We start from the raw sequence: 26182 nt of genomic DNA on the forward strand, positions 1-26182 counted from the left end.
TCTTACTAAATGGAATCTCCAGTTTTCCTGCAAGTCAAGTCGAACAATCTTGAAGGGATATTCAAGTGGTAGCCACATACTAAAAAGTTCTAAGTGCTGGAAACCATGCACAAAAGAAAGGGTTACTTTACTGTTCTTTAAAATATACTCTTCATCATGTGATTCCATCATGAGTCCACAAAACTACATCAACATCTGCATCTCAATGCCACCTGTGTGTCAGAACCACGAATGTCAACACCTGAGACTTCAGCACTCAATAAATAGGTTTGGTGGCTCATTAAAGAAACACTGAAAACCGTATGATTGAGTTGCACATTGTCATTTGAAAAATAAGACATCAACTATTTAATTCTCTTAGTTTACATCTAAGTTATTACAATATTAACAAAAACAAGATTTCTGACCTCAAAAAACTCAGAGACATAAGTACTGGGCAGCAGTGTTAGAAAATAATTAGAAGGCAGTATGGAAAGTACTAATAAAGAATCATTTTTAAAATGATACAGGATCACTGCTGTAGTCAGTGACAAGTAGTCAGAGGAGGTTATCCATGCCCTGAGTATACACAGACATTCTCCAGGAAATCTTTCTGGAATATGAACCTCTTTTTGAAACACTAATGGAAGGTAAGACCAAAAGAGTCATCTAATATGACTGACATGGAAATAAGTCCAACAAAGTGTCCTCTGATGAAGTGTATAAAAAATATAAAAGGGCTCAGTAATCATTTCCATCTGGATTCATTCATAAGACTTACAAATATGAATGATAAACCAGAGGAGGAAAATGTTACTTACAACCGTGACATATGGTTAGGGTGACCACACATTCTGATTTGCCTGAGATAGCCTAACTTAAGCCTGATATTAAAAAAAAAAACGTGATTTTACATAGTACTCATATTCACTTGTCCTAGTTTGAATGAAAATTTTACTTTTCCCTACAAATGATTAGACAGTATAAAAATTTTCAAATAATCCTTCTGAGAAGTAATCAAAGATGTCAACAGCTGATTAAAATTGACATATTATCTTCAACTCAAATAACCCAAATCGTCAAAATCCTAAAGATCACTTCCAAGAGTGCATGTTAACATTAAAAACATTTATCTTTGTCTTCATTTGACTACGAAAGTTCTAAGTTCCAATTATGTACCATCCCAAAATTCAGAAAACTTCTTGGCTCACTGTATGGAATCAATTAAATTATTTCATTCAGCAAATAAATGAAAACATATTAACAACAACAAAACTGGTCATAACTAGAGCATTCTGTGAGACCACTGCAATATAACTGTTCTTATCCATTTAGATTTTTACCATCATGTGAAAACCACCAGAAGCAGGTTGCCACTATGCCAACAATAGGTATTAACCTGGCTAGCAGGTCACACCTACCATCTGGCACCAAACTCTGCAGCAAGTAAGTCTTCAGTTATTTCCACAGGCTGATCAAGAGGTTATAAGAGCTTGTGTCAGGGGTTTAGCCTTCCAAAAACACAATCTTCTACTGCAATACAACCAAATCACCAAATAATGTACTGAAAGAGAAGTTATGGCCATATGAAAACCACAAAATGTCAACTTCTCTCAAAAATTCACAAACCATTTCAGAAAACACACTTGTACCCACTCATTAAGTGACAACTGGAATCAGTTCTCTCTGCCAGCACCTAGAAATGAAATTTTATTACTGCCTAGAGTTTCTGCTTTGAGTTTTGTACACAGGACATGGGGGGTTATAAGTAAATCACAGGGTGATGTTAATAGAAACAATACTCACTCAAGAAGCAGGAAAAGACTGACACAAAATTAAACAGGCCAAACCTGGCAATCCTTATCTGAAAGAACAACGCTGTTGTCTCTACTGTCTGACATTAGCTAGGTCTGAAAGCTCCAGGACATTGGCTGCGGGCAGTGCGGGACACCTATCAGCTCTTCCTTAACTTCTGCCCTGACACCCTAGACTACCAAAGAACCTTCTGGACACTGACTTGAATTCTTCAGAAACCTTGGTTCTAGGATATGAGGTGATCTGCTCAATTAGCATTCTAAAAACACTGAAAAAGAACATATAAATTAATTAAATTGCACTTCAGTCCACAAACTTTGTGAGTTTGGTTAACATGAGACACTTATTACAGATTCTACCCCAGCGCTCAGACTGGCCCTAGACTAGAGGTCAGCAAACATTTCTGGTAAAGGGCCAGACAGTAAGTGTTTCAGGCTCTGCTGGCCAGTCTCACAATGATGTCGTAACTAGTCAGCCCTGCCATCTGTGGGCAAAGTGCCATAAACAAAGCATAAATAAGGCTGTGTTCCCATAAAACTGTTCCAAAAACAGGCAGTGCTCACATTTGGCCTGGCTTAACCTCGTCTGCTGACCTCCAGGACAGATGAGTCATTTGCAACAATACCCTCTCCATACACAGGATGAAAGCTCAACTAAGAGTTGCCACACCAAGATCCCACAGAGCATGACTCCCGTGGAATGCAGTGCTCCTTACACTGTTAACTGCATAAACCCTGTCTGCCACGTCAAGTGACCCTGAGCTCTGCCTTCACTCAAACTCCCCAGGCCCCATGAAAATTCACCACTACTACCATTCTCATTTCAACATGTCTCACTTCAACGCAGGGCCACAGGTTGTCTTTGCTCAGGAAAATAAGCAAGCGGAAGAGCTTTCTAAAATGCAGATACCACGGCTCTAAGCCACACCCACGAGACTGGATCTCAGGCATTTTCTTTTTTAAGTTCCACAGACCTGCTGCAAGGTTGAAAACTACTGGATTTAGTCAAAACTGTGATCAATGGACAACCCATCAGAATCTACTGAGACCACAAAATAAGTCAATTTGTAGGATGGAGACCTGAAAATCCACATTTTTTAAAAGCTCCCTGTGTTCACTATGTACTATTTGAAGCCACCGTGGAAGAGGCATTACACTCTTAGCCTGGCTACACCTGCTCAGTGCTTTTGGCCTCGGTGATCAATAATCCCAGGGAGTTACAGCGGAGCACCTCTGCCAAAGGAAGACAGGTCCTGTCTGAGCATGTAATACACATTTATCTTCAGGTTTATCCTGAACATGTGCTCATTATCCCAGGTTATTCCACCCTACTCAAACACAAGTAAAAATTCTTCAGTATCAATTAATATATATATATGTCTTGAAACAGATCTGAGGGGCAACTCTTTTCTTCACTAAAAACCAAACATTAATATTTACCATGCCAGAGATTTCCAGTCAAGATGGCAGAGTAGTAGGACCACGAGCTCACCTCCCCTCGCAACTACAATGAAATCACAACTGAATGCTAAACAACCATCAAAAACAGACTGGAATCTAGCAAAAAAGATGTGCAACTGGAAACATAAAGAGGGAACCACAGCAGGACAGTAGGAGAGGTGTACTAGCGATATAATTGGGCCCCATAACCCCGGATGGGCGACCCACAAGCTGAAGAACAGTGAAGCCGCAGAGGCCCTCCCATGGGAGTGAGAGCTCTAAGCCCCACATCAGGCTCCCCAACCCGGGTTCCGGCACTGGTAAGAGAAGGAGACCCCAGGACATCTGCTTTTGAAAGCCAGGGGGCTTGGCTCCGGGAGCCCCACAGGACTGGAGGAAACTAAGACTCCATTCGCTTGGAAAGCAAACACGGAAACTCGGAAACTCGAGTGTACCAGGTCCAAGGGCAGAGGCAGTGATTTCCTAGGAACCTGGGCCAGACCTGCCGGCTGGATGTGGAGGGTCTCCTGGAGGCGTACGGGACAGCTGCGGCTCACTTAGGGAACATAAAGCTGGTGGTGGACCTTCCAGGAGTGTTCATTTACATGAGCTTTCCTGGAGGCTGACTGGATCATTAGCACCAAGACCTAGCCCCACCCAACAGCCTGTGGGGAAGCCTCAGGCCAAACAACATACAGGGTGGGAACACAGCCCCACCCATCAGCAGACTTCCTAGGCCACAAAGGCCTCTAGACACAGCCCTACCCACCAGAGGTCCAGGACCAAGCTTCACCCACCTAGCAGTGGGCAGGCACTGGCTCCCCCTGCCAGGAAACCTGCATAAGCCTCTAGTCCAGCCTCATCCACCAGGGGCAGATGCCAGAAATAAGAAAACAACAATCCCAAAGCCTGTGGAAGGAATCCACAAACACATAGAAAGATAGACGATATGAGGTGGCAGAGGAATATCTCCCACGCCAAGGCACAAGATAAAATCCCAGAAGAAGAAATAAGTGATGAGGAGATAAGCAATTTATTTGAGAAAGAGTTTAAATAAATGATGGCCAAGATGTTCAGAGAACTCAAGAGGAGTACAGATGCACAGAGAGAAGTTTTTAGCAAAGAGTTGGAAAATTTAAAGAACACCCAAACAGAGCTGAAGAATAAAATCATGGAAATGAATAACACACTAGAAGTTACCAAGAATAGACTAAATGAGGCAGAAGAATGGATCAGTGAGCTGGAAGACAGATTAGTGGAAATCACTCCTGCAGAACAGAAAAAAGAAAAAAGAATGAAAAGAAATGAGGATAGTTTAAGAGAACTCTGGAACATGAAGCACACTAATATTCACATTATAGGGGTCCCAGAAAGAGGAGAGAGAAAGGACCTGAGAAAATTTTTGGAGAGATAATCACTGAAAACTCCCCCAAAACGGGGAAAGGAAACAGTCACCCAAGTCCAGGAAGCAGAGAGAGTTCCACACAGGACCAACCCAAAGAGGAACACACCAACACACATAGTCATCAAACTGCCAATAATTAATGATAAGGAGAAAATATTAAAATTAGCAAGAGAAAAGCAACAAATAACATACAAGGGAACTCCCAGAAGGTTATCAGCTGAATTTTCAGCAGAAACTCTAAAGGCCAGAAAGGAGTGGCATGATATATTTAAAGTGATGCAAGGGGGGAAACTTACAACCAAGAATACTCTATCCAGCAAAGCTCTGACTTGATGGAGAAATCAAAAGCTTCACAGATAAACAAAAGCTGAAAGATTTCAGCACCACCAAACTAGCTTTACAACAAATGTTAAAGGACTTACTCTAGTCAACAAACATAAGAAAAGAGAACAAAAAGAAGAAAGAGGAAAAAAAAAAAAAAGAAGAGACAGACCTACCAAAGATTGTTTTGGCTGTTCGGGATCTTCTGGTTCCTTATAAATTTTGGAATTGTTTATTCTAGTTCTGTGAGGAATGTTGTGAGTATTTTGATGGGGGTTGCCTTTGGGTAGTGTGGCCATTTTGATAGTACTGATTCTTCCAATCCAAGAGCACAAGAAATCTTTCCATTTCTTTGTTTCATTTCAGTTTTTGGAGTATACGTAACCTCCTTGGTTAAGTTTATTTCTAGGTATTTTGATGTTTTTGATGTAATGGAAATGTTTATGCCAGTTATAAAATTCTGGTTTTCGAAGTGAAAAAAAAAAAGTGAGTGAAGGGCCACAAATGGCAAAATATCCTTCTTTCTTATGGGTGAGTTGTATTCCATTACATATATATATGCTGCATCTCCATTATCTATTCAACTATTAATGTGCAGTTATGATGCTTCCATGTCTTGGCAATTATAAATAATGTTGCTGTCAATAGCAGGGTTTATGTATCTTTTTTAATTAATTCTTATTTTGTGGTTGGCTTTATTCCTTTGATAACTATGTTAAGTTTAAAAAGCTAAACCTCTAAACATTCTTAGAAACAATAAACAGTACATATATGCAAATTTTAAAATATATGTGCAGTTTAAAAAAAGAAATGAGCTATCAAGCCATGAAAGACATGGAAGAAACTTAAAAGACATATTACTAAATGAAAGAAGCCAATGTGAAAAGGCTACAAACTGTACGATTCCAACCAACTGACATTCTGGAAAAGGCACAACTACAGAGACAATAAAAAGATTGTGGTTTCCATGGATTTAGGAAGAGGGAGGAAGGGAGGAATGAATAAATGGAGCAGAAGGGATTTTTAGGGCAATGAAATTATTCTGTATGATACTACAGTGGTGGATACATGTCATTATGCATTTGCCAAAACCCACAGAACGTACAACCTCAAGGGTGAACCCTAATGTAAAACTACGGACTTTGGTTGATAATAATGTGTCCGTGTTGGTTCATCGACTGTACCAAATATGCCACACTGATGAGGGTAGGGGAGTATATATATGTGGGTGGAGAGGGCTATGTGTGAACTCTCTGTATTTTCTGCTCAATTCTGCTGTGAACGTGAAACTGCTCTAAAAAAATAAAGTCTATTAATTAAAATGAATAAATAAATAAATAAATGCCAGTGATTTAAAAAAAAATTTTTTACCATGCCAGAAAAAGAAACTTAGGTTTTTAAAACAAAGTAGCATCCAATCTAAGCACTGCCCCTAATTTCCTAAACAAAATATTTTATAACTGCATGATACTACTACCAAAGGCAGAATGATTTAGGTATTTTTAAGACAGTATCATCTTCCCAAGAAAGCAAAGTTTACCCTAGGAAACTTCATTAAAAAAATACTTTGATTAAAATCTCCCCTTTACTCCAACCCAAACTGAATCCAAAAATAACGACTGGTATACAGCAGTACTTAAATGCTTAAACTACTTAATCTACAGTAACTGGAACAGCTTAATTTAAAAAAAAAATCACAAGACAATCATAAACAGTGTCACAAATTCTTATTGTTAACAGAACAACCTTTGTGATGTGTTCAAAAGCAACAAAATTGTAGTAAGCAAAAATTTCAAACTCAGTAAATACTATCTAGAAAACAGTTCAAATACACTAGTCCACACCATGGTAAAGTAAACCTAAACGTAATTAAGGTGCAGCATAAAAACACATTGTTAGAGCAGGCAAAAATGCGTTACGCTACAGGAGTGAAAAATAACATGCTTAATTTAAAATTATCAGATATATTAGCAAAGTACACGACCTCCTCTAAGGAGAAATGAGGTATGAAATTGAAATGACAGCTTCTAACTGATCAAGAGCTGGCATATTCTTGAAACTTAAAAGTATATTCACATGTAGTCATAACATTACGATAAAGCTGAAGACTGCCAAAGAAAAGCATGGCCAGACATGACATGTGTTCTGCCTTATTTTTTGTTACATTAAATTATATATATTATTCAAGACAAAATCAGTATTTATTTTATACTTCAAAGCCCATACTGTTGGTTGTGTTGGAGCAGTTCTAACAGGAATACTAGATAGAAATGAGGTGGCATCTTAAACAAGTCAGGTAAACCTACTTGACTCCTGTTACTCAGGCAAGCTGAACACTTACCATTTGATTCCTCTTTCTAAACTGAACAGTGAAAACAAGAGAAGCACATAAGAGGGACTAATTTCAAAGCTTTTAAAAACAAAAATAAACATTATAATTGTTTAACAATTTTTCCCAAAGACAATTTTCAAAATAAATGCAGAATAACTGATGCAATAATTGCTTCGATTTTTTTCTATTAACACAAACTAGTCAAGACCAGTACAGAACTTTTGTTAATACTTCTTTAGTGTTGGTTAGTTTATATTAACAAGCATTACAAAGCTAGGAACCAAATAAAACTGACACCAGAAAAATGTGTGTCTATTCATAATTTCTAATCTCAAAAAAACTAAAAATAGAACAAAGACTATATTTTCCTGTAAGTATTTAATTTCATTTTGTTACATACTATTTTAAATAGATTCCTTTTCAGAGAATAAAAAACATAGTAACTTTGTGGCCTATCTAATATGAGTATCAATTTAAAAAAAAATCACCAATACTGTAGCCTATGGCTCAGCAAATTTTTTTGTAAAAGGCCAAAGAGTAAGTATTTTAGGTTTGCTCTGTGGATCACAAATACTCTGTTTAATAGTCTTATTTTTCCCCTATCCATCACTCCTTTAAAACTGTAAACCCCGTTCTTGGCTCTGTGGTAGAGTCATACGAAACGGGTGGTGCTCCCAGGCCACAACTGCAAACCTCTGCTCTAGTCAAATTACTCTTATGACGATTCAAATACAAAACATATACTTTAACTACTTGACAATAAAGTTATCTTAACACTGAAATATATGCCTCATCTAAGTTTTCTAAGAGCATAATCTTGTAAAAAAATAAAAGATCTGTTTTTGAAATGCTAATAAATTCACCATGAGTATTTTTAAATATTTATTTCTTCTCAAAGTTCATTGGGTATCTATAAAATTTTACCCACTATTAAAACGAATTTTAAATATTCAAATGTTTTTAAATTAAGAAGATGCAGTAGGGGAAGTAATAGCTCAAGTGGTAGAGCGCATGCTCAGCACCCAAGAGGTCCTGGGCTCAATCCTCAGCACCCCCTCCAAGAAGAAATCAAGGAATAAACCTAATTACCCCCCCATTAAAAAAAAACAATACAAGAATTTGCAGTATTTCCATTACAAATTGTAGCAACATTTCCATATAGTTTTTGAATAGAAGAGTTAAAACTATCTGTCCTTCATTCATTATACCTACGTTAAATGCCATTGAACATATTAAAAATCATTGGTATAGGTTTCTATCTGTGAGATGATTTCAAAGAATGAAGAGTCTGCAACCAAGCTTATGATATAGCCAACTTAATCAAGTTTAACAGCAGAATATATTTCACTTAATCATTTCCTTCTAGTCCCTAAGTAATTTACGTATATGACATCACTACAAATAGCTACACATTCACTCCAAGAATGTAAAGTTTATGCCAGAAAAATATTAAGAAAGCTAATTCCACCAACTTTACTATAAGCAAGCACTTTTTACTGTAAGAAATGTTCACGTATATAAAAGGTCTAGGAATATCCTAATCCTCACAGAACAAAATAAAGTTTCTCTAAGAAATATATCCCATGTGGTTTACATCTTGATAATATTTTAAGATTAAAAACACTAGTTACTATTCTTCGTAATATGGGCCTGAAATTTTTTTTTTTGCTTCCACATTCTTTTGTAACATCATAAAAAATCCTCACACTGATAAATCTAACAAATTTATGTTCAAATGCAAACAAACAAAAAGGTTAAGATCACAATTTAAAATATCATTATGCAAGTGCTATGTATCCAGGAGGAAAAGAGAATTGCAATAATGCCAGAAATTACCCCCAAAAATTTCACACTGCTTAAGAAACCTACTCAACTAATTTGGTAATGGAATTTAAAAATCTATTAACTTAAACCTTACTGTGACTTACAAATAATAAAAAAAAAATTTCTAATTGAATGTAAATGCAACATAATTTTCACTCAAAGGACACTTGTGTGATGGAAGGTAAGATAAAAATTTTTTGCTCCTATACAAGTTAGGATTTATTTTGCTGTGTATTCATTTTAACTAAAAATTTAAAATTTTCTAGGGATAGAAGAATAGAGACAGAGAAAGAAAAAAGGCACCAATGACTTGAATTAATACATTTAGCCTCAGAAATTAAAGAATCATGGTTTTTGAACAACTAGAGAAAAAATACTGGTATATATTTTTCCGAATAAGTTGTTAGGCTGGCATTCACCTAAGGTGAACAATAAGACTGTTGGTTGTTATTATGTGTAAGCATATTTGACTGTCCTTTATGACTGGATTACCACATTCTGTTGATTCTTATTTTGTGGTCGGCTTTATTCCTTTGATAATTATGTAAGTTTAAAAAGTTAAAGCTCTAATCTATTCTTAGAAACAATGATCCATACATATACGTAAACTAAAAAAAATGCAGTATACTGTATATATTGTATTTACATGCAATATAATGTATATGTGCAGTCAAATTGGAGTAATTCTACCTAATTAAACTGAAAAAGGAAAAAAAAAACCTGGTTGTACTACGGTACCACTCATCTGGAAATGTGTACTTCTTTCATTCAATAAATTGTGTTCCTACTATATGCCAAGTATTCTGCTAAGTGAGGATACAATAAAATTAAAATAAAATTTAAAAACTAAAAAAAAAAAAAAAAAAAATTGTGGATTTTAACACACTCAAAGTATCTTTTTTTGCCCTATCATTTTGCCTCCCAGAAACAAAAACCTGAGTCAGATAGGCTTTGGAACTAACTCCAGTTTACAAGAAATTCAGGCATAAATAAACTTGCCGAACACCATGCAAGGATAAAATCAACAAAATCCAGGATGTGAGATACTCTGTATAACAGGGGTCTGTTTCTTTCTTTCTTTTTTTTTTCAAAAAGAAAAAATGAAAAAGAAGAAGAAAACCTATGGACTAAAAAGACTGCAACCAATTTGAAGGAACCAGTTGTAAAAAAACACAAAACCCATTTGTATGACCAGAGCAAACTGGGGCTTTTACTAGTTAACATTAAAGTACTGACATTTTTAAGATATGACAGTAATTTTTTAAAGAGTCCTTATCTTTTAAGAGAGATATACTGAATACTTATTAATAAAGTCGTAAGAAGTCAGGGGCTTCGTATAAAATGATTCAAGTGGGTATACTTGAAGATGAAGAAGATAAGCCAAGGGCTGTTAACTGCTATGGCCGGGCAATGAGCACACACTAGACTAACTGTGTATGTCTGAATCTCCGAAAATAAAGAATTTTTAGTACCGATCAATGTGAAAATCAGTCAAGTGAAAATGATGGATTATCAAAACTTCTAAGTTAGTAGCAATTAGAAAAAGATAAAGTAATATGGAGAAAAATTTAACATTCATTTCATAAAACATCAATATTATCTTCAGAAACTAATTTTCATTTACTACCTGTAAGAGGTTAAGGAAATCGTTAGTTTAACATAAACATGACAAACTCAGGAAGATTAGAAAATACACTACCATACAGAGCAGCATCTAAAGAAGTCTAATAGACACTGCCCACCTGACAACATAAACCACCCTAGCTGTAGCTAGCGTCTCACTTACATTTTCCATATAGTTTGGCTTAAAGCCCTCTTGCTGGCGCCTCAGCTCCTCCTGCTCCCTGTGCCGGATCATTTCCTCCTCACGACGGCGGTGCTCTTCTTCGTGCCTGAGAGGGTTTTAAATAATAACTTCAGGGACACTGACACATGAGCCATCACCAGGTAAAACAAAATCATTTCTGCAAGTTACACCATGCCAAATCTGTGATAATGACTAGCTTGCCAGTTGACCTTCCTTCTAGTTTGCTCAAAATCTTTCACAAATCAACTATTAAACTATTAGTATGGTGGGGGGAGAGCTCAGCGGCAGAGCATGTGCTTAGCATGAGGAGGTCCTGGGCTTAATCCCCACTATCTCCATTAATTAATTAGTAAATAAATAAGTAAATGAATGAATGAATGAATGAATAAAATTAATTCAAAATAAAATTTTAAAAAATTATTAGTATTAAATTAAGTCCTGAGACACTATTCTTTTCCTTTCCTTGATACATACTGCAAAATTACTCAGTTTTAATACTGGTTGTTCACATTTCTTAAATCAAGATTCTTACAATTAATAAGGCATAGGGAAAGAGTGTTAACAGATCACCGCGTGTATCTGCTAGAAAACAGCCAAGCATAGACGTTACCCATCAAATGATCGCCTCATTGTTGAGATATTTTCACTGTTAGTACTCAGCTACCTAAATTTCAAATTGAATCTGACACAGCTCTGCATATTAAACAAAGTTAGTGAAAGACCATTCAATGAAACTACCATGCACACAGAACACTGACCACGTCAAGCAACCAGTATCTCACTTATTATGAGACTAGTAACCTATTAAAAATTACAGTAAGTGCTCTATTCTATTTTGCACACTTCACTTTGTTTTTAATAATCTGACCATTCCAACTAATGTCTGCCTCCTCCTGTGCTACACAGATTCCACAGTGGTACAGCCTGTGTCTTTCCTTCTCTGCTGTATCCCTAATACCTAGGGTGCTCTTTTTCTTTTTCCTTACTTCCAACTAATTTTAAGCTTACAGAAAAACTGGGTTCCTATCTCCCTTATGCAGCATCCCTAACAGTAAATGTTAACAGCTTACATAACCACGGTACAACTATGAAACCCAGGTGCAGTATTATAGCTAAACCACAGCTCTTATTCAAATTCCACCAGCTTCCCCACTTCCATTCTCCTGTTCCAGGACCCTCCCCAGAGTCCCACACTGCATTTCATTATCATTTCTCTTTAGTCTCCTCCAGTTTGCAACAGTTCAGTCTTTCTTGGTCTTTCACTAACTTGACACTTTTAAATAGAACTGATTATTTTTGTACAGTGTCCTTAAACTTGGGTTTGTCTTAAGTTTTCTCATGACTAGCATAAGGTTACACAGTTTGGCAAGAAAACCACGGAAATGACAACGCACACTTCTGAGTGCCTTGTATGAGGGCTTCTCGACGCTCGTATCCATCTACGGAAGATGTGAATCTGAGCACTTGCGAATGCTGGTGTCTGCTGGGCTTCTTCACTCTGAATTTACTACTTGCCCATTTTTACCTAGTAAGTCTGACCTGCAAATCTCAGATCTCGAGTTTCGTGCCACAACCTTAGCACCTGAGGGAACCCTGTCTAAGATGACGACAGGCGGGCCTCACGACCACGCTCCTGAATACTGTGCTTCTACACGTGGAGGTCTGTGACAATCCCGTGTTGTCAGGTGACAGCATTTTTTTAGCAATAAAGTGTTTCTACTTAAAGTACATACGTAATGCTATTGTACACTTAAAAGACTACAGTATAGCATAAATGTAACTTTTCTATGGCTGGGAAACCAAGACATCTGTGTGACTCACTTTATCGTGTTATTTGCAGGTCTGGAAGAAAATCCCCTGCCTCTGTGGGGCTGCCTGTGTGACTGCACTTCGCCCCCAGGTGACTTTCTCTCAGATACCATCCTGTGTTATCTGGAATTCTAACAACTAGGGAAAAACTGTCCATTCTCCTCCATACTTATTTACTCACTCAATTATTTACTTCCATCAGCATGGGTATTTACTTTATTCTACAGTTTAAAAAAATCTAACACTATCATTTTTTATTTTGTTCCTGAAACTGTTCTAACTCTGGCCACTTGAAGCTCCCTTTGGTCTGGCTTGTGTGTCTGTCAATATGCCCCAGCCTTCTTTATTAAGTACTTTCCTTCTCTCTGGCACAAGATTTTTCAGGCTAATCTTGGACTTTCCAATCCTAGCATTTACCACTTCTCCAAATAGCCCTGGTTCCTTTCGTTGGAGAATGATGTTCAGAAACGATAATGTGGGCATCAGATGTGCTCACTGTTCCTAAGGGATCACTGTGTCTGGGTGGGCAAGGCTAGGGAACATCTGGACGTAAAGCACCCATGCGTTTAAACCTCAGTATTTCTGTTTTTGTCTGTCTAAACTAAATGCCACTGAGTTCATACCAATATCTCAACCCCCATTAAATACCACAGGATTCATTTTAATTTTAGCCTTTCTCCTTTCTCCAACAATGAGAAAACTGGGTCACATCATGCATATTTACTAGTTTATTCACTTTAAAAAGTATATACATTATTTTCAATAAAGTCTTGATCAAAAAAGGAAAGTATATACACAAAGTAGTTTCTGAATTCCAACCCTAATCCCTGCCAGAAATATTTACTAACTAGATTACAACATTTATACACAGTTCTTGACACTGGCCTACGTACCCAAATCAAGATACTGTTTTCCAAAGCTGTCTCAGTTCCTTATTTTCTTCCCCATCTCCTTCCAGTGTGACAATGCTGTCCAGCTATAATACAGTTAGCTTCATTTGCTATGTTTTTATACCCTATTTTGTGTTCTCCTGCATTGTTTAGTTTTAACAATTTATTTTTTCAGTACGAGAAGTATGGGACACTAACTTTAAAAGCCAAGCTGTTAAGGATAAATGGAAGATAAACCTGGACTCAGTGTGTTTATGCCAGAGGAGGGGAAGTTTCCTTTGTTTGTAAGAGCAGAAGAAACTCCACATTTACATAAAAAGGAGAGCAGCAGCAAGAACGAAAATGACAAAGGTCCCTGTGTCACAGGGTCACAGGGAGTCGTTGACAGTAGTGGTTCTCAGACCTCAGGATGTGTCAGAATCACCTGGAGGATTTACTAAAGCACAGGTGAATCAGTTTCTGATTTGGCAGTTCTGGGTGAAGGTTTGAGATTTTCTAGTAATTTCCTAGGTTAGGATGCTAATGCTGCCTGTCTAAGTACCATAAGCTAAGAATGAGTAACAGTAAAATCAGAGTAGTTCCAAAACAGAAATACATATACACTGATACATACTCAGGTACAAAACTTGAAAAAATACACTAAAATATACTGACCACTTACATTCTCCACACTGTGACGGCACTGCACACGCAGTTTCTCATTTTCTTTTCTTATTTCCCATGATCATCTTACTTCCTATCACAAGCACTATTCTTATAAGCAAAATTTTAAGTCTGCTTTCATCTATCACAGCTTTGTTTACAACAATTCCTAATTATCATTTCTGAAACTTGTAAGAGTAGTATTTACCTCAAAATTTAGAATCAAATGTTGCAGGTACAAGGAAAGCTGTTAATTTTTGTTTCTACATCTTGGATCAACAATTCTCTTTAACTTCTTTACTAAACCTAAACGATTTTAAGTTGCCCTACACAGTTGTCTGCTATGTACTGAGCTCTTAAATGCCCTTACCCTTTCTACCAGATTCCAATACCATGTATTTTTTGTAAACAAATTATCAGAAGCACAAAAATGCATAAAGGCATTCAGAGTAATATTATACACATAAAAAAATTAAAACTAAGGTCAATGCAAATATATCCATCTCTGGAAAAATGGTCCTGTAAATCACAGTGCATTCTTACAAAAAATTATATGCAATAATGCCTAAGCCCCTCATGTAAGCTTACAGTGTATGCAATGTGTCCATAACCAGCTCCAAAAATCATAGAATAACAAAGAATCACGCTAGCTTGTGGAGTAATTCCCTCAGTATAGTTAAAAATGGACAACTTTTTTCTGTATTTTCCAACCTGTACACCTTATCTGTAACACATTAATGACACATACAATGAAAACTACATGCATTCACATATATGCAATAATGATGTTCTTTTACCTCAGTTGTATTTGCTTCCGTTTCTGCAGCTCTTGGTTTCTAAGTTCTTCCAAGCGTCTGAGTTCTTCTTGACGCCTCATTAAATCTATAAAATATTGATTACAAATTACTGTTTTTAGCTTCCCCTCCTGTATTTTTATATCCACAAGCACAGAGTCTCTATGACTGGCAGTGTATTTAGTAACTTATTGATACTCACACAGCTAGCTTCTCTTTTGTGTCTACTGTATCATTTTACAGTGAAAGATTAGAAGCTGCGTAATAAATCACAATATCTTTTCTGGGCCTGTTTCTTCATATGTATGAAGAAAATAATAAAATTCATCCTTATGTTAAGAAATTTAAATGGGTAGTAACTGTTTCAACATAAGGCCAGGAATATACTAAAAACAGAGTAAATGGTGGCTATATTTTCATTTACATAGTTTAAAACAAACTAGAATTTTTTCAGCAGCAAGAGCAAAGCCCAAAAAGATGCCTTGGGAGATATTAGCACAGGGCACATAAGAACTAGATCAAACAGTAGGAATAATGAGATAGGACATGACAACCCTAAAAACAGCCTTCCCAGCACAATCAGCCCAGACTCCTCCTACATAAGTCAAGGTCTCACAAAGGAGGGCAATGAGGAGAGTGCTCCCCCAAGGGAAAAAGGCCGAACACTGGTCTGAACGAGAGTATTTTAACAAGAGGAGCACCCCCACTGTCCAATCCTCGTGGCATCATCACGAGGGGTCCAGAGCAATATCAGATAACGAAAGGTACATCTGTTCTGCACATCTGAGCAGCAGTGGATAAACTTCCCAAGTGCTAACTAAAAATCTCCATACTCTCTCACCAAATTACATGTGCATACATAATTAAAATACATAAATATAAATATATACACAAATACCCTAGATAACACAATTATCAGTTGCTTTCATTTTTTTCTATAATCATGTTATCTGAAATTTCTAAAATGAACATAAATTATTTCAACTGAATATTTCTTAATAACCGTAACAACACAGGACTCATAATCTGAACAAGGTAAATAGTCTCCTCCCCATTTTACAGACTGAAAAGACTGAATTATGTATTAATTAGGTCACAGAAAAAAGATTCAGGCAGGTTATAAATATGTTCTCGCCATCCAGCCTCATAGTTCAACTGGGATACAGGGCAAACCTTTTCTTATCCCAAAGCTCTTTCCAAAATGCCATCATCCCAAACCTGGATGATCTGGCTCAACTGAGCAACTTAAAAACAAAAATTACAAACCAGATGTTGGGGCTCTGGTCAGGGAAGTTTGCTTTGGTACATGTGATAGGGGATTCTGAGAACATGCCAGTTGAGAAAACATTTCATTATGTTAAAAATCAAACATGACTGGGGGCGGGGTAGAGCTCAGTGGCAGAGTGTGTGCCTATCATGCACGAGGTCCTCAGTTCCATCCCCAGGACCTCTATTAAAAATAAATAAATAAACCTAATTACTTCCCCAACAAAAAATATTTTTAAAAAAATCAAACATGTCTAGAATGATTTTCAAACGTTTATATCATCAGTTGTCAACTGCTCATTAGAACTATACAAGTACCTTTTAACCACAGACCAATTAAACCAGAATCTCTTGGGATGTGGACCAAGCACCAATACTATTTTTCTGGACGCTCCTTAGATGACTCCAAAGTGCAACCAACATTGAGAACCTGCAACTATCATATAATTCTATAGTTGGCCAAAACCTAGAGGAGACCAAAGATATATAACCTATTTATATTCCTAAGAGGGAATGCTTCAATAAGCTACTGCATGGGAAGTATCTTACTATCATTAATTACCCAAGAAAGTCAATACAGTATATCCTGTAATAATTTTATTATTGATTTTGTAGGTTAGCTACTCTTAAATCAGGGACATATATATATATTACGAAATGTAAAAATTTGCATTACAATGTCTTCCATGAAAAAGAAAAAGAAAGGAACAAGAACATTTGTTTTCTGATAACTGAATCTTCTCCTTTTAAGCCCTGCCAGTCAAGAAAGCTGCTTTAACCTCTCCGATTCTTCCTCACCAGTAAGTGGTGTAATGATGAGTTCAAAGAATCTGACAACCAAATTGTCAGATAAGCACATCATGTGATACTAAGTAAAAGCACTATCAACTTAAAACAAAAATACCATTTTACATCTACCAAATTATTTGAGTTACTAATACTCAGAGTTCCTGAAATTTCACTAAAGCTTACATATTTGTACACTGTCATGATAACATCCTTCTGGAGGAAAAAATTAACCAAAAACAATTAGTTATATACTATAGGTGTTTTTATCCTCTGAACCAGTAAAACATACTCATAGCAATTTCCCTTTAAAAAAAATCCAAAGGCCTCCACAGTTAGAACATCAGCTACAGCACGACTTAGTGCTAGATGAAGTAACATTTAACAATGCATCCTAACAAACAACGATAGAAGAACATAAAACTACACCTATAATTTCAACATATCATGAATATGGGTACACAGCAAAAGGGAATAGAGGGGAATACAGACCAATTTAAAGTCTGATTTGCTGGACGGCAGGAAAGTGTTTTCTCAATGTAATGTTCTTCAAGTCATGAAGACAATGTATGCTCTCTGATCTAAGACAGCTCCTTCCCAGAAATACAAGAATTGAATCTACAGATTGGAACAGCATATCTAGTCCCAAGAAAAGCTGAAATACTATGGTGTACAAGACGATACATGGCAAATATTAGTGAAGGACAGATGCAAAGATGCAATAAATAAAGCAAATAAAGAAAAACTTTAATAATAAAACCTAAGTAGTAAATACCTTAAAATTCTTTCAATGTTTTTTATGCCTAAAATTTCTCATAATAAAATGTGAGGGAGGAAAATATATTCAGGACAAGTTACCAGATTATGAAAAGAAAGAATTTATATGGAAGCCTGGCAAAAGGATCAAATCACTTACAAGGAAGCGAAAAATCCAGGCTTATCTCATACTTTTCCCACAGAAACATGCCATCAAGTACTCAAGGAAGGAAGGGCGAGAAAGACCCACGTACTTTAAAGCACAAGGCTCATGGATGTTTCGGAAGATGCAAGAACTTGAGGAGTGATGCTTCTATGAACCTTCTTATAGAAATCATGAGAATAAACACCAATTAAGTGATGAACAGAAAAGTAATGACTTAACCTACTTAAAATAGGGCTGAGATTTAAACACTGATGAGAATTATGGTTAAGGAACATTAAGTCAAAATCAAAACAGGATCTTGAGGAGACCGCACTTTCACATGCACTGAAGCATTACTCATTACAGCCTAGGTGTGGAAACAACCTAATGTCTACCAACAGAGGAGAGGATCAGCTGTTGTGTACCTACAGAGAATGGACTAACACAGACACAGACAGACACACACACACACACACACACACACACACAAAAGGATTCAGCCATAAGAAAAGGAAATCCTGTCATTTGCAACAACATGAATGGAACTTAAAGGCATTATGTTCAGTGAAACAAGCCACAAAGAGAAAGACAAATACTGCCAAGTATAACTTACATGCAGAATCTAAAAAAAGTCAAACTTATATAAACAAGAGTATAAATGTGGTTACCAAGGGCTGGGAGGTGGGGGAAGCAGGGAGAGGTTGGTAAAGGGGTTCAAACTTACAGCTATAAGATGCACAAGGCCTGAGGTCTAATATATAGAATAACATAATACAAAAGTATGTATTATTAGTATATAATAATAATAATATTTAATATACCTGTTACACAGGTGTAACGCAGTAGCTATACTTGATAACATGGTATTGTGTAATTTAAAGCTGCTAAGAGAGTAGAACTTGTGTTCTCAGACACACAAAAAACAGCTTTTATACTCAAAGAAAACACAAAGAAACATTAAGTCCATATCATAAATCCAGACAAATAAGAAGAAAAAAAAGTTGAGCGGAAAGGGGAAATGTAGGGGCCAAATATGCCTATTTCCTCCTTTTTTCTTTGGTAATCAAGAATCAAAAGGTACCATTTAAAGGAAATACTACTTATATTATCAGTACAAAGGCTTACTTAAAAAAAATCCAGTGACAGAAGAAGAGAAAGTAATAGCAAAACGCACAGCAGTTAGCACTCTCCATTTTAGAACAGCTCTACAGAGTTACAGAATCACAGTAAGAAAGGTAATAAAAAGTAACTATAACAAAAATTCAGTCTCCTATAAATTCATGCCTCCTGTACTGATGATCAAAAGCAGGAGAAGCAAAAAAATTACCTGTAATAAGTGTAATGGGATGTGGGTCTAGAAGGGACTACATAAACATCAGTAAAATATAAAACAAGCAATTATTAAATGGAGGTAAGAATCAACATTCACAAAAGTTTGCTAAGATACATACATATTCACTGCAGCACTGCCTTCTACTGACAAAGTGGAAAGAGAACTGGACATCAATTACCAGAGGATGAGCTACATAAACTAATTCTGGCCATTTAACAGTGTCACACAGCCATTTAAACAGTAAGACAGAGCTGCGTAGACACACATGCAGAATGTAAGGTGCCACAAAGATAAAAAGGCTTTCTTTGATTACAAAGAAGTTCACAAGCATACATCTACTGGCACTTGCATGATTTCTTCATTAAAGGATACAGAACAAACTGTTAAAATACAGAAGAAACTGAATCCTACCAGAACACGTAAGATCGGGCCAGGGAAGGGGCCCCTCTTCTGAGCTGTGGGCTTTCTACCTCCACGGCAGGCCAATGGAGGCCTGCACTTCTGCAGACACAGGACCAAGGTTACCTAGAGATGCTCCCCTCCCTGAACACACCCTTAGAAATGCCGGACACAGTACAAAATTGTAGAACAAAGACAAAATTACAAAATGTTTTTAAATTTTTAAACAAACACTGAAACGAATTTATCACCTACAGACTTTTGCTGGAATAAATACAAGATGTACTTCAGCAGAAGTAAACCCAGAAGAAGCAAGGAGTAAGATACACTAAGCAACATGCTTTCCTAAAACTGTTAACAGGGATTATAAACACACAAAAAGCAATAAAACGAAAGCTCATAGGAAGTAACTTCACAAAATTACTCTGCTTCCAAGTCAAAATACCCTCGGGGTGAGGCAAGTCTGAGAGTGCACAAGAGTTCTATGAAGTCGTCTCGTCATCACTGCATCCTCAGTACCTCTGAAGGTGTCATCCACAGCCAACGTGAAATGCAGGCTGAAGTAAAGACTATTACATTACTATTTGTAAGCAGCAGTAACAAATATCTTCCAGTACAAATGCCTTCACATCCAGTCAATGGTAATTCCTAACTATGGCATGACTGTGATACAGATACCGGGAAAATGAAGTGGCTGGCAGAGCACCTGGCAGGCTATGCACAGAGAACAACTCACAGTGGACAGAAGGGCTACAGCAGCCATGGAGCCAAGGAAACTACAGTTTTTAAAACTTCCCAGTTGGTTCTGGTGGGTAGGCAAATCAGAAACCACAAAACCACCAGACTGGATAAACCTGAAGCTCTCACTTCCAGCCCTAAGCAACCAATGATTTTGCAACTTTATATTAGATGACAATTTTCAAGTTTTCTGCAAGAGACCTGCTTTTATCTTTAAACATACTAGTACATGGTACGAATCAGTTCCATTGTTAGAAAAAGTGATTTACAAAACAGCTAGGTTAAGGGTCCAAATGAAACCAGAAATGTCTGTTTTCAATCGTCTGTTGAGCTCGATTTTGTTTTAACTTATTTGACATCAGAACAGTTATTCATTGACTTGATCATAACTGCTCAATAAACATTTATTGAACAGAGGGAAAAAAACTAACCTAGACTTTATCCTAAAGGAAATGAAAATCTACTAAAAAGATTTAGAGATGAATGACGATCAAATTTTCACCTTTTAAACAAATGCAGGCTCTACCATAAAGAACAGTTTGGAGAAGGCCAAGATTAGATGGCACAAAGTCCAATAAGAAGGACGGTGCAGAAACCCAGGCAGCTGTCTATGCTGCCCTGATCTCTGGGGGCAGCCAAGAGAAGGCAGATGTTTACTGAAATGCTCAATTAAAAAAACGAAAGCAAAAAATTTGACAGCAAAATAAACAGCAATCATCATTCTAAGTGCAGTAAGCCAGAAAGAGGAAAAAAAAGTACTAAATGATTATCACTGATATGTGAAATCTTAAAAAAAGACACAAGTGAACTTATTTACAAAACAGAAACAGACTCACAGGCATAGAAAACAAACTTACCGTTACCAGAGGTAAAGGGGGTGGGAAGGGATAAAGTGGGAGTCTGAGATTGCAGATACTAACTACTGTATATAAAATAGACAAACAAGTTCCTAATTTAGAGCACAGGGAACTATATTCAATATCTTGAGCAACCTATAATGAAAAAGAATATGAAAAGGAATACATGTACGTGTATGTATACTGAAACATGATGCTGTACACTAGAAACTGACACACTGTCAACAGACTATACTTCAATTTTTTAAAAATGGGGGGAAAAAAGCAAAGAAAGCAAGCAAGCAATCAGAAGCTTTACATTAAAAAATACAAAATTACTACAGATAGTGAAAAAGACGAGAGACAGGAAAAACTACCTGGAGAATCAAGAACAGAGCAGAAGGAAGGAGGGAGACGAACAATAAAAGTCGGCATGAAAGGAAGTGTAGAGCAAAAGGAGACACTCTGAAAGCTTCTGAGACAGAGTGAAGCAGCTTGTCACGTTAGCTGTGTGACCAGCCACCGTAAGTTATCACCCGCTGCGACTGCTCCTAGAGATAAACCCAGCCAGCTCCGTCTCAACTGTTTACAACATTCCTGCCAACTACAAAGAATTCAGACCCCACATTCACCCGTCCCCATGAAATCTCCTTCATCTCCGCCAAAGAATACCCATCTGCGATCTTTTGACAAGTGTTAAGAATCTTAAATAGCTAGCATTTGCCCTAATTCTTCTTTCCACCAGACAAAATCTTGACTTGTGACTTTATGCCCCATCTACACACCAAGGATTACCCACCATGCTTCTCTTCTCACCAGCAGAATCACAATCCACCGCCGGCAAAAGTTAACAGCTTTAATTACCTCCAACACGATTACTTATGGAGGGAACTTATTTTCAGTAACGTTTTCTTCCTTAAGGAAGTTCTTTCAGAAAAGTGAGATTTTTTTTCCTCTCTAATATTTCAAGGTCCAACTGTCTCCAAACTCCTAGCTGGCAGCTCAAGCAGCAGCAGACAGCAGTGGGAACTGCAGCCCACAAGAGGTGCCCCTCACCTTGCCTCATCAGCATCAGCTGGTGCTCGTGCCTGGCTGCTTCCATCTCTGCCTCCAGTTTCTCCTTGGCTTCTCGGATGTTTCTATCAACCTGCTCACGCTGCTGCTTCTCCATCTCGTCAAGAGCCTTCCATCGAGATGCGTACTCAAACTCAAAGGTCCCAGGCTGAGCAAAACGTGGCGGCTGCTCTCTTTCCCTAAGGTTACATTTAAAGACACACAGAAATGTACGCACACGTAAGAATAACACGCACTGCCATTTATGGAGCACTGTCAAGCATCACCTCCCGGCAACATCATGACGCAGGTTTTAGCAAGCCTGAATTTGAGTAATTGCACAAAGATGTCAAACTGGTAAGTAATGGACCCAGGACTCAAAGCAGGGCAATCTGAGCTTGCTACAGCCTACTCTCCCCTAACTCTCACCTCCAATATTATGGTCTATCTGGTTTTCACACAAAAATTTTACAAAAGGCAGTCTGCAACATATAAGTCAAATGTGCCTTAAGTTAACTGTCTGAAGTCAGATTTTTTTTAAGTAGTAACTTTTAGAGATAGTAATAAAAGTAGATACAGATTACTGAGTGTTATGTGCCTGGTTAGTTAGGTAGGCCAAAAAATATAGGCCTAATTTACTACAATTTGTTTAAAACTTATTTCCCTTGCTAGACTATAAACTCAATAAGGAGGACACAAAACTTCTGTTAATTGCTGTACTTCAAGTACCTAGCATGTATCTAGCACATTATACACATTTAATTTCTTTAATGAATATAATTTCTTTAAACTTTTTAAAATAAAGACCTTAGAAAGTACCTGAATTTCAAAGATATTCTTCAATTATTCTTGCCTATCACAGATTCTATTAAAAAGTATTAATAAGAACACAATTCCTACCACCAATAAAAGCACAGATGCCTTGCAATCATAAATTTTAACTCTTATTTTGAGGTGAGGAGGGGAAGGCGGTGGATGGAACAAAGTTGGGAAATAAAGGGGGAAGTGGTCACAGATGGAAAATGTAGTGACAAGAAACAATGTCAAAGATCTTCAAGGGTATATAAGGAAAAGCTAAGTTAACCATGATCTAGGTATTCTAGACCTAAAAAACAGACATGGATGTTTTTCTTTTTAAAGCACTGACTGCAAAAGGGAAAGAGACAGGAGGATCTGCCACCCACCAATTTTTTTGGAAGAATTGTTTATTGGTCAGTAGTTCCTAAGCCAGACATTGGCTATAATCATCTTAAAAAAAACTCTTCATTTGCTCCAAGGGACATACTACTGGAACAATATGGATTTGGGGTCCATACTCAATTAAATTTCAATTAAATTTGAGTCATGGCTCTTATGTTTTGTGAACATTCCTTTTGAGCATAACTCTTTAGCAGTACAATGGGAGTATCATGAGATCTCATGATGTTTGCTGGGATAATTAAACCATTATACAAACAAGCACTGACTACAAATACCACTTCTTATTAACACCCTTATAATTCCACTCCTATAATTCCTGAATTCAAAAATATGTTCTATTTCAAATTTGTAATAAACTATTACCAGGAAAAAAGTTAACTGAACAGGAAATAACAGCAAGTCTTTGAAAAACAGCGTAAGAGAAATATAAGTGGTTATGAATTACACTGATCCTTCCCTAAAATACCTTCTTCCCTTGCTACTAGGACACACTCTGCTGGTTGTCCCTCCTACGACAATGACTATTCCCACTCGGTCTTCGCTGATGCCTGCTGATCTCTCAACGTTGGTAAACTGAGTCTCCAGAGTCAGTCCTCTGGCATGCTTTCTACCACATGCGGTAACTCTAGCCAAGACAGCTCACCTAAGTTCCAGAAACAAATCCAACTACCCACCTGACGTCTCCACTTGGATGGTCAAATTTAACACGCCCAGGGCAGGGCTCCTGATCTTCCTCCCCCAGATCTGCTCCCTGGCAGGGTTCTTACACCAGTCACTAGCAATTTCCATACTTCCAGTTAATGAAGTCGAAAAGCTCGACATCATCCTTTCAACTCCCTTCTCCCACAACCCCATACCCTTAAGCAAAATCCAGTCTGCTTCCAAACTACACCCAGAATCTGACCACAGCTCACCATCACCACTGTGACTGCTCCATGTCATCAGGACCCTAAACTCACCTCCCCACTTCCACCCTTGGCTCTTCACAATCTATTCTTAAAGCAGCAGCCAGAAAGCTGCTGTTAAATTTAATACTCTGCTCCTTCCTTTCTCATAAGCCACAAAAGCCAAAGTCAGCTCAACAGTCTACAAGGCCCAACAACCTGCACTCCTCCCAGCACATTCTAGCTCTCTGCTCACCCCTCCTGCTCCCAGACAGAGACCTCCCTCAGGCCTGCAGAGCTGCTACTCCTGGGCTGAGACCCTACCCTCTACTCCATCCCACCTCCGACAGCCTCCCCTCCACTCAAGCTGCTACCAGATGCATACTCACAGATGCTTCCTTAACCACAGTGCACAAGAGCCACACTCCTCTGCTCCCAGGCACCCACTTTCCCTGTCTTTTCCCCACACTTTTCCTATTTGTTTACCCACCGACCCCTTACCACCACCACAGAGCATGACTTTCTGGTCTGTTTTGTTCACTGATACACCTCCAGCACCAGTTACATATTAACCAACTTTAAATACATATACCCTTTGATCTAAGCCCTTATACCTCATTCTTGTGGTTTTTTTAGTGCCTGGCAGAAAGCCACTCCAGTATTTGTTGAATTCATGATGCAAACACTACAGTGCTACTTATTATAATAAGCAAGTGATTGGTTAAACACACACAATGTATTCATACAGGTAACTTATGTAAAAATACTTGAATCACAGAGTGGAAAGAAATTGGTAAAATAATAATATACAACATTTTGAAAACATGCTGTTTTTATCTTTAAGAATTCTTAACCTTTGCCAAGTTAACTTACTAGAGCCTCCCCCACTCTAACCCCATCCAAGTCTCCTGACTCATACTCCACCTGAAGCACACTAACTAAAGATTTTCATATCTCAATTTCATTGTTTCTCTGGCATACATATTACTGACAGTACCCTACCTAACCCACCCATGCCCCAGTTATGAAAGTTAAGACTTTTCAAAGTAAAGTTAATGTTTCACCAATATACAGAAGAAAATCAGCATTCTGTGTAGATCCGCCCACTCTGTTAACCAGGCTAAAAACAAACAGAGCACCTTATAAGCCAATGGTAATTGTTCCCCCACGCAGCGTCACACCCTAGATAGCACATGTCTGACGCATCCTTACTTGTGATACTGCTGAGTTTTCTGCATCAGTTTCTCGGGCAGGCCATCCTCGTCATCAAACTGCTCCATTGGCTCCACGATGACCGGGCGCGGGGTCCTGGGCAGGTAAAAAGCATGAACGAGTGTTCATACAGTATCTACGACCAATGCCCTCCTAGAAGTCTTTTACAATAATTCCAAGATATATACTTGGAAAATATCTTTCTGAGAAAAATGTCTCAGAAGTTACAAGATCAGTCGATAAGCAGTGGCCGCGCAGAGGTGAATATCCAAGTCAAAGGTGCCTGTTTTAGAGCACGGAGTCCACTCAAGATGACAGAAACGTCAACCAACCACCGTGAACCTGTGTGATCACCGCCGTTCATGTTACAAAGCACAATGGGAGCGAGCACCAAGCTCAGTTCTGTGTGTCATGTCATCATCCCTGACCCCCTGCCTCAAACTCCCACCTCACCCGCCTCCCAGCTCCCTCTGTGTCCAACCAGTCTTGTAAGGAAAAGTCCTTCTAAAACCTAAAA

At 37.7% G+C, this 26182-nt stretch overlaps 1 protein-coding gene across 2 annotated transcripts in view; it reads right to left on the bottom strand.

Moving 5' to 3' along the window:
• The window catches only part of PSPC1 (paraspeckle component 1), a 53053-nt gene that overhangs the window by 15043 nt on the left and 11828 nt on the right, over window positions 1-26182 (bottom strand). For both annotated transcript variants that reach the window (XM_074377855.1, XM_074377854.1), the window contains exons 3-6: window positions 25666-25761; window positions 22373-22569; window positions 15061-15145; window positions 10902-11007 (exon numbers count right to left, since the gene is read on the bottom strand). In XM_074377855.1, the coding sequence (XP_074233956.1) occupies window positions 10902-11007; window positions 15061-15145; window positions 22373-22569; window positions 25666-25761 (484 nt within the window). The remainder of the gene's footprint in view (window positions 1-10901; window positions 11008-15060; window positions 15146-22372; window positions 22570-25665; window positions 25762-26182) is intronic.

The sequence above is a fragment of the Camelus bactrianus genome, chromosome 14 (assembly GCF_048773025.1).
Source record: "Camelus bactrianus isolate YW-2024 breed Bactrian camel chromosome 14, ASM4877302v1, whole genome shotgun sequence".
Taxonomy (NCBI): domain Eukaryota; kingdom Metazoa; phylum Chordata; class Mammalia; order Artiodactyla; family Camelidae; genus Camelus; species Camelus bactrianus.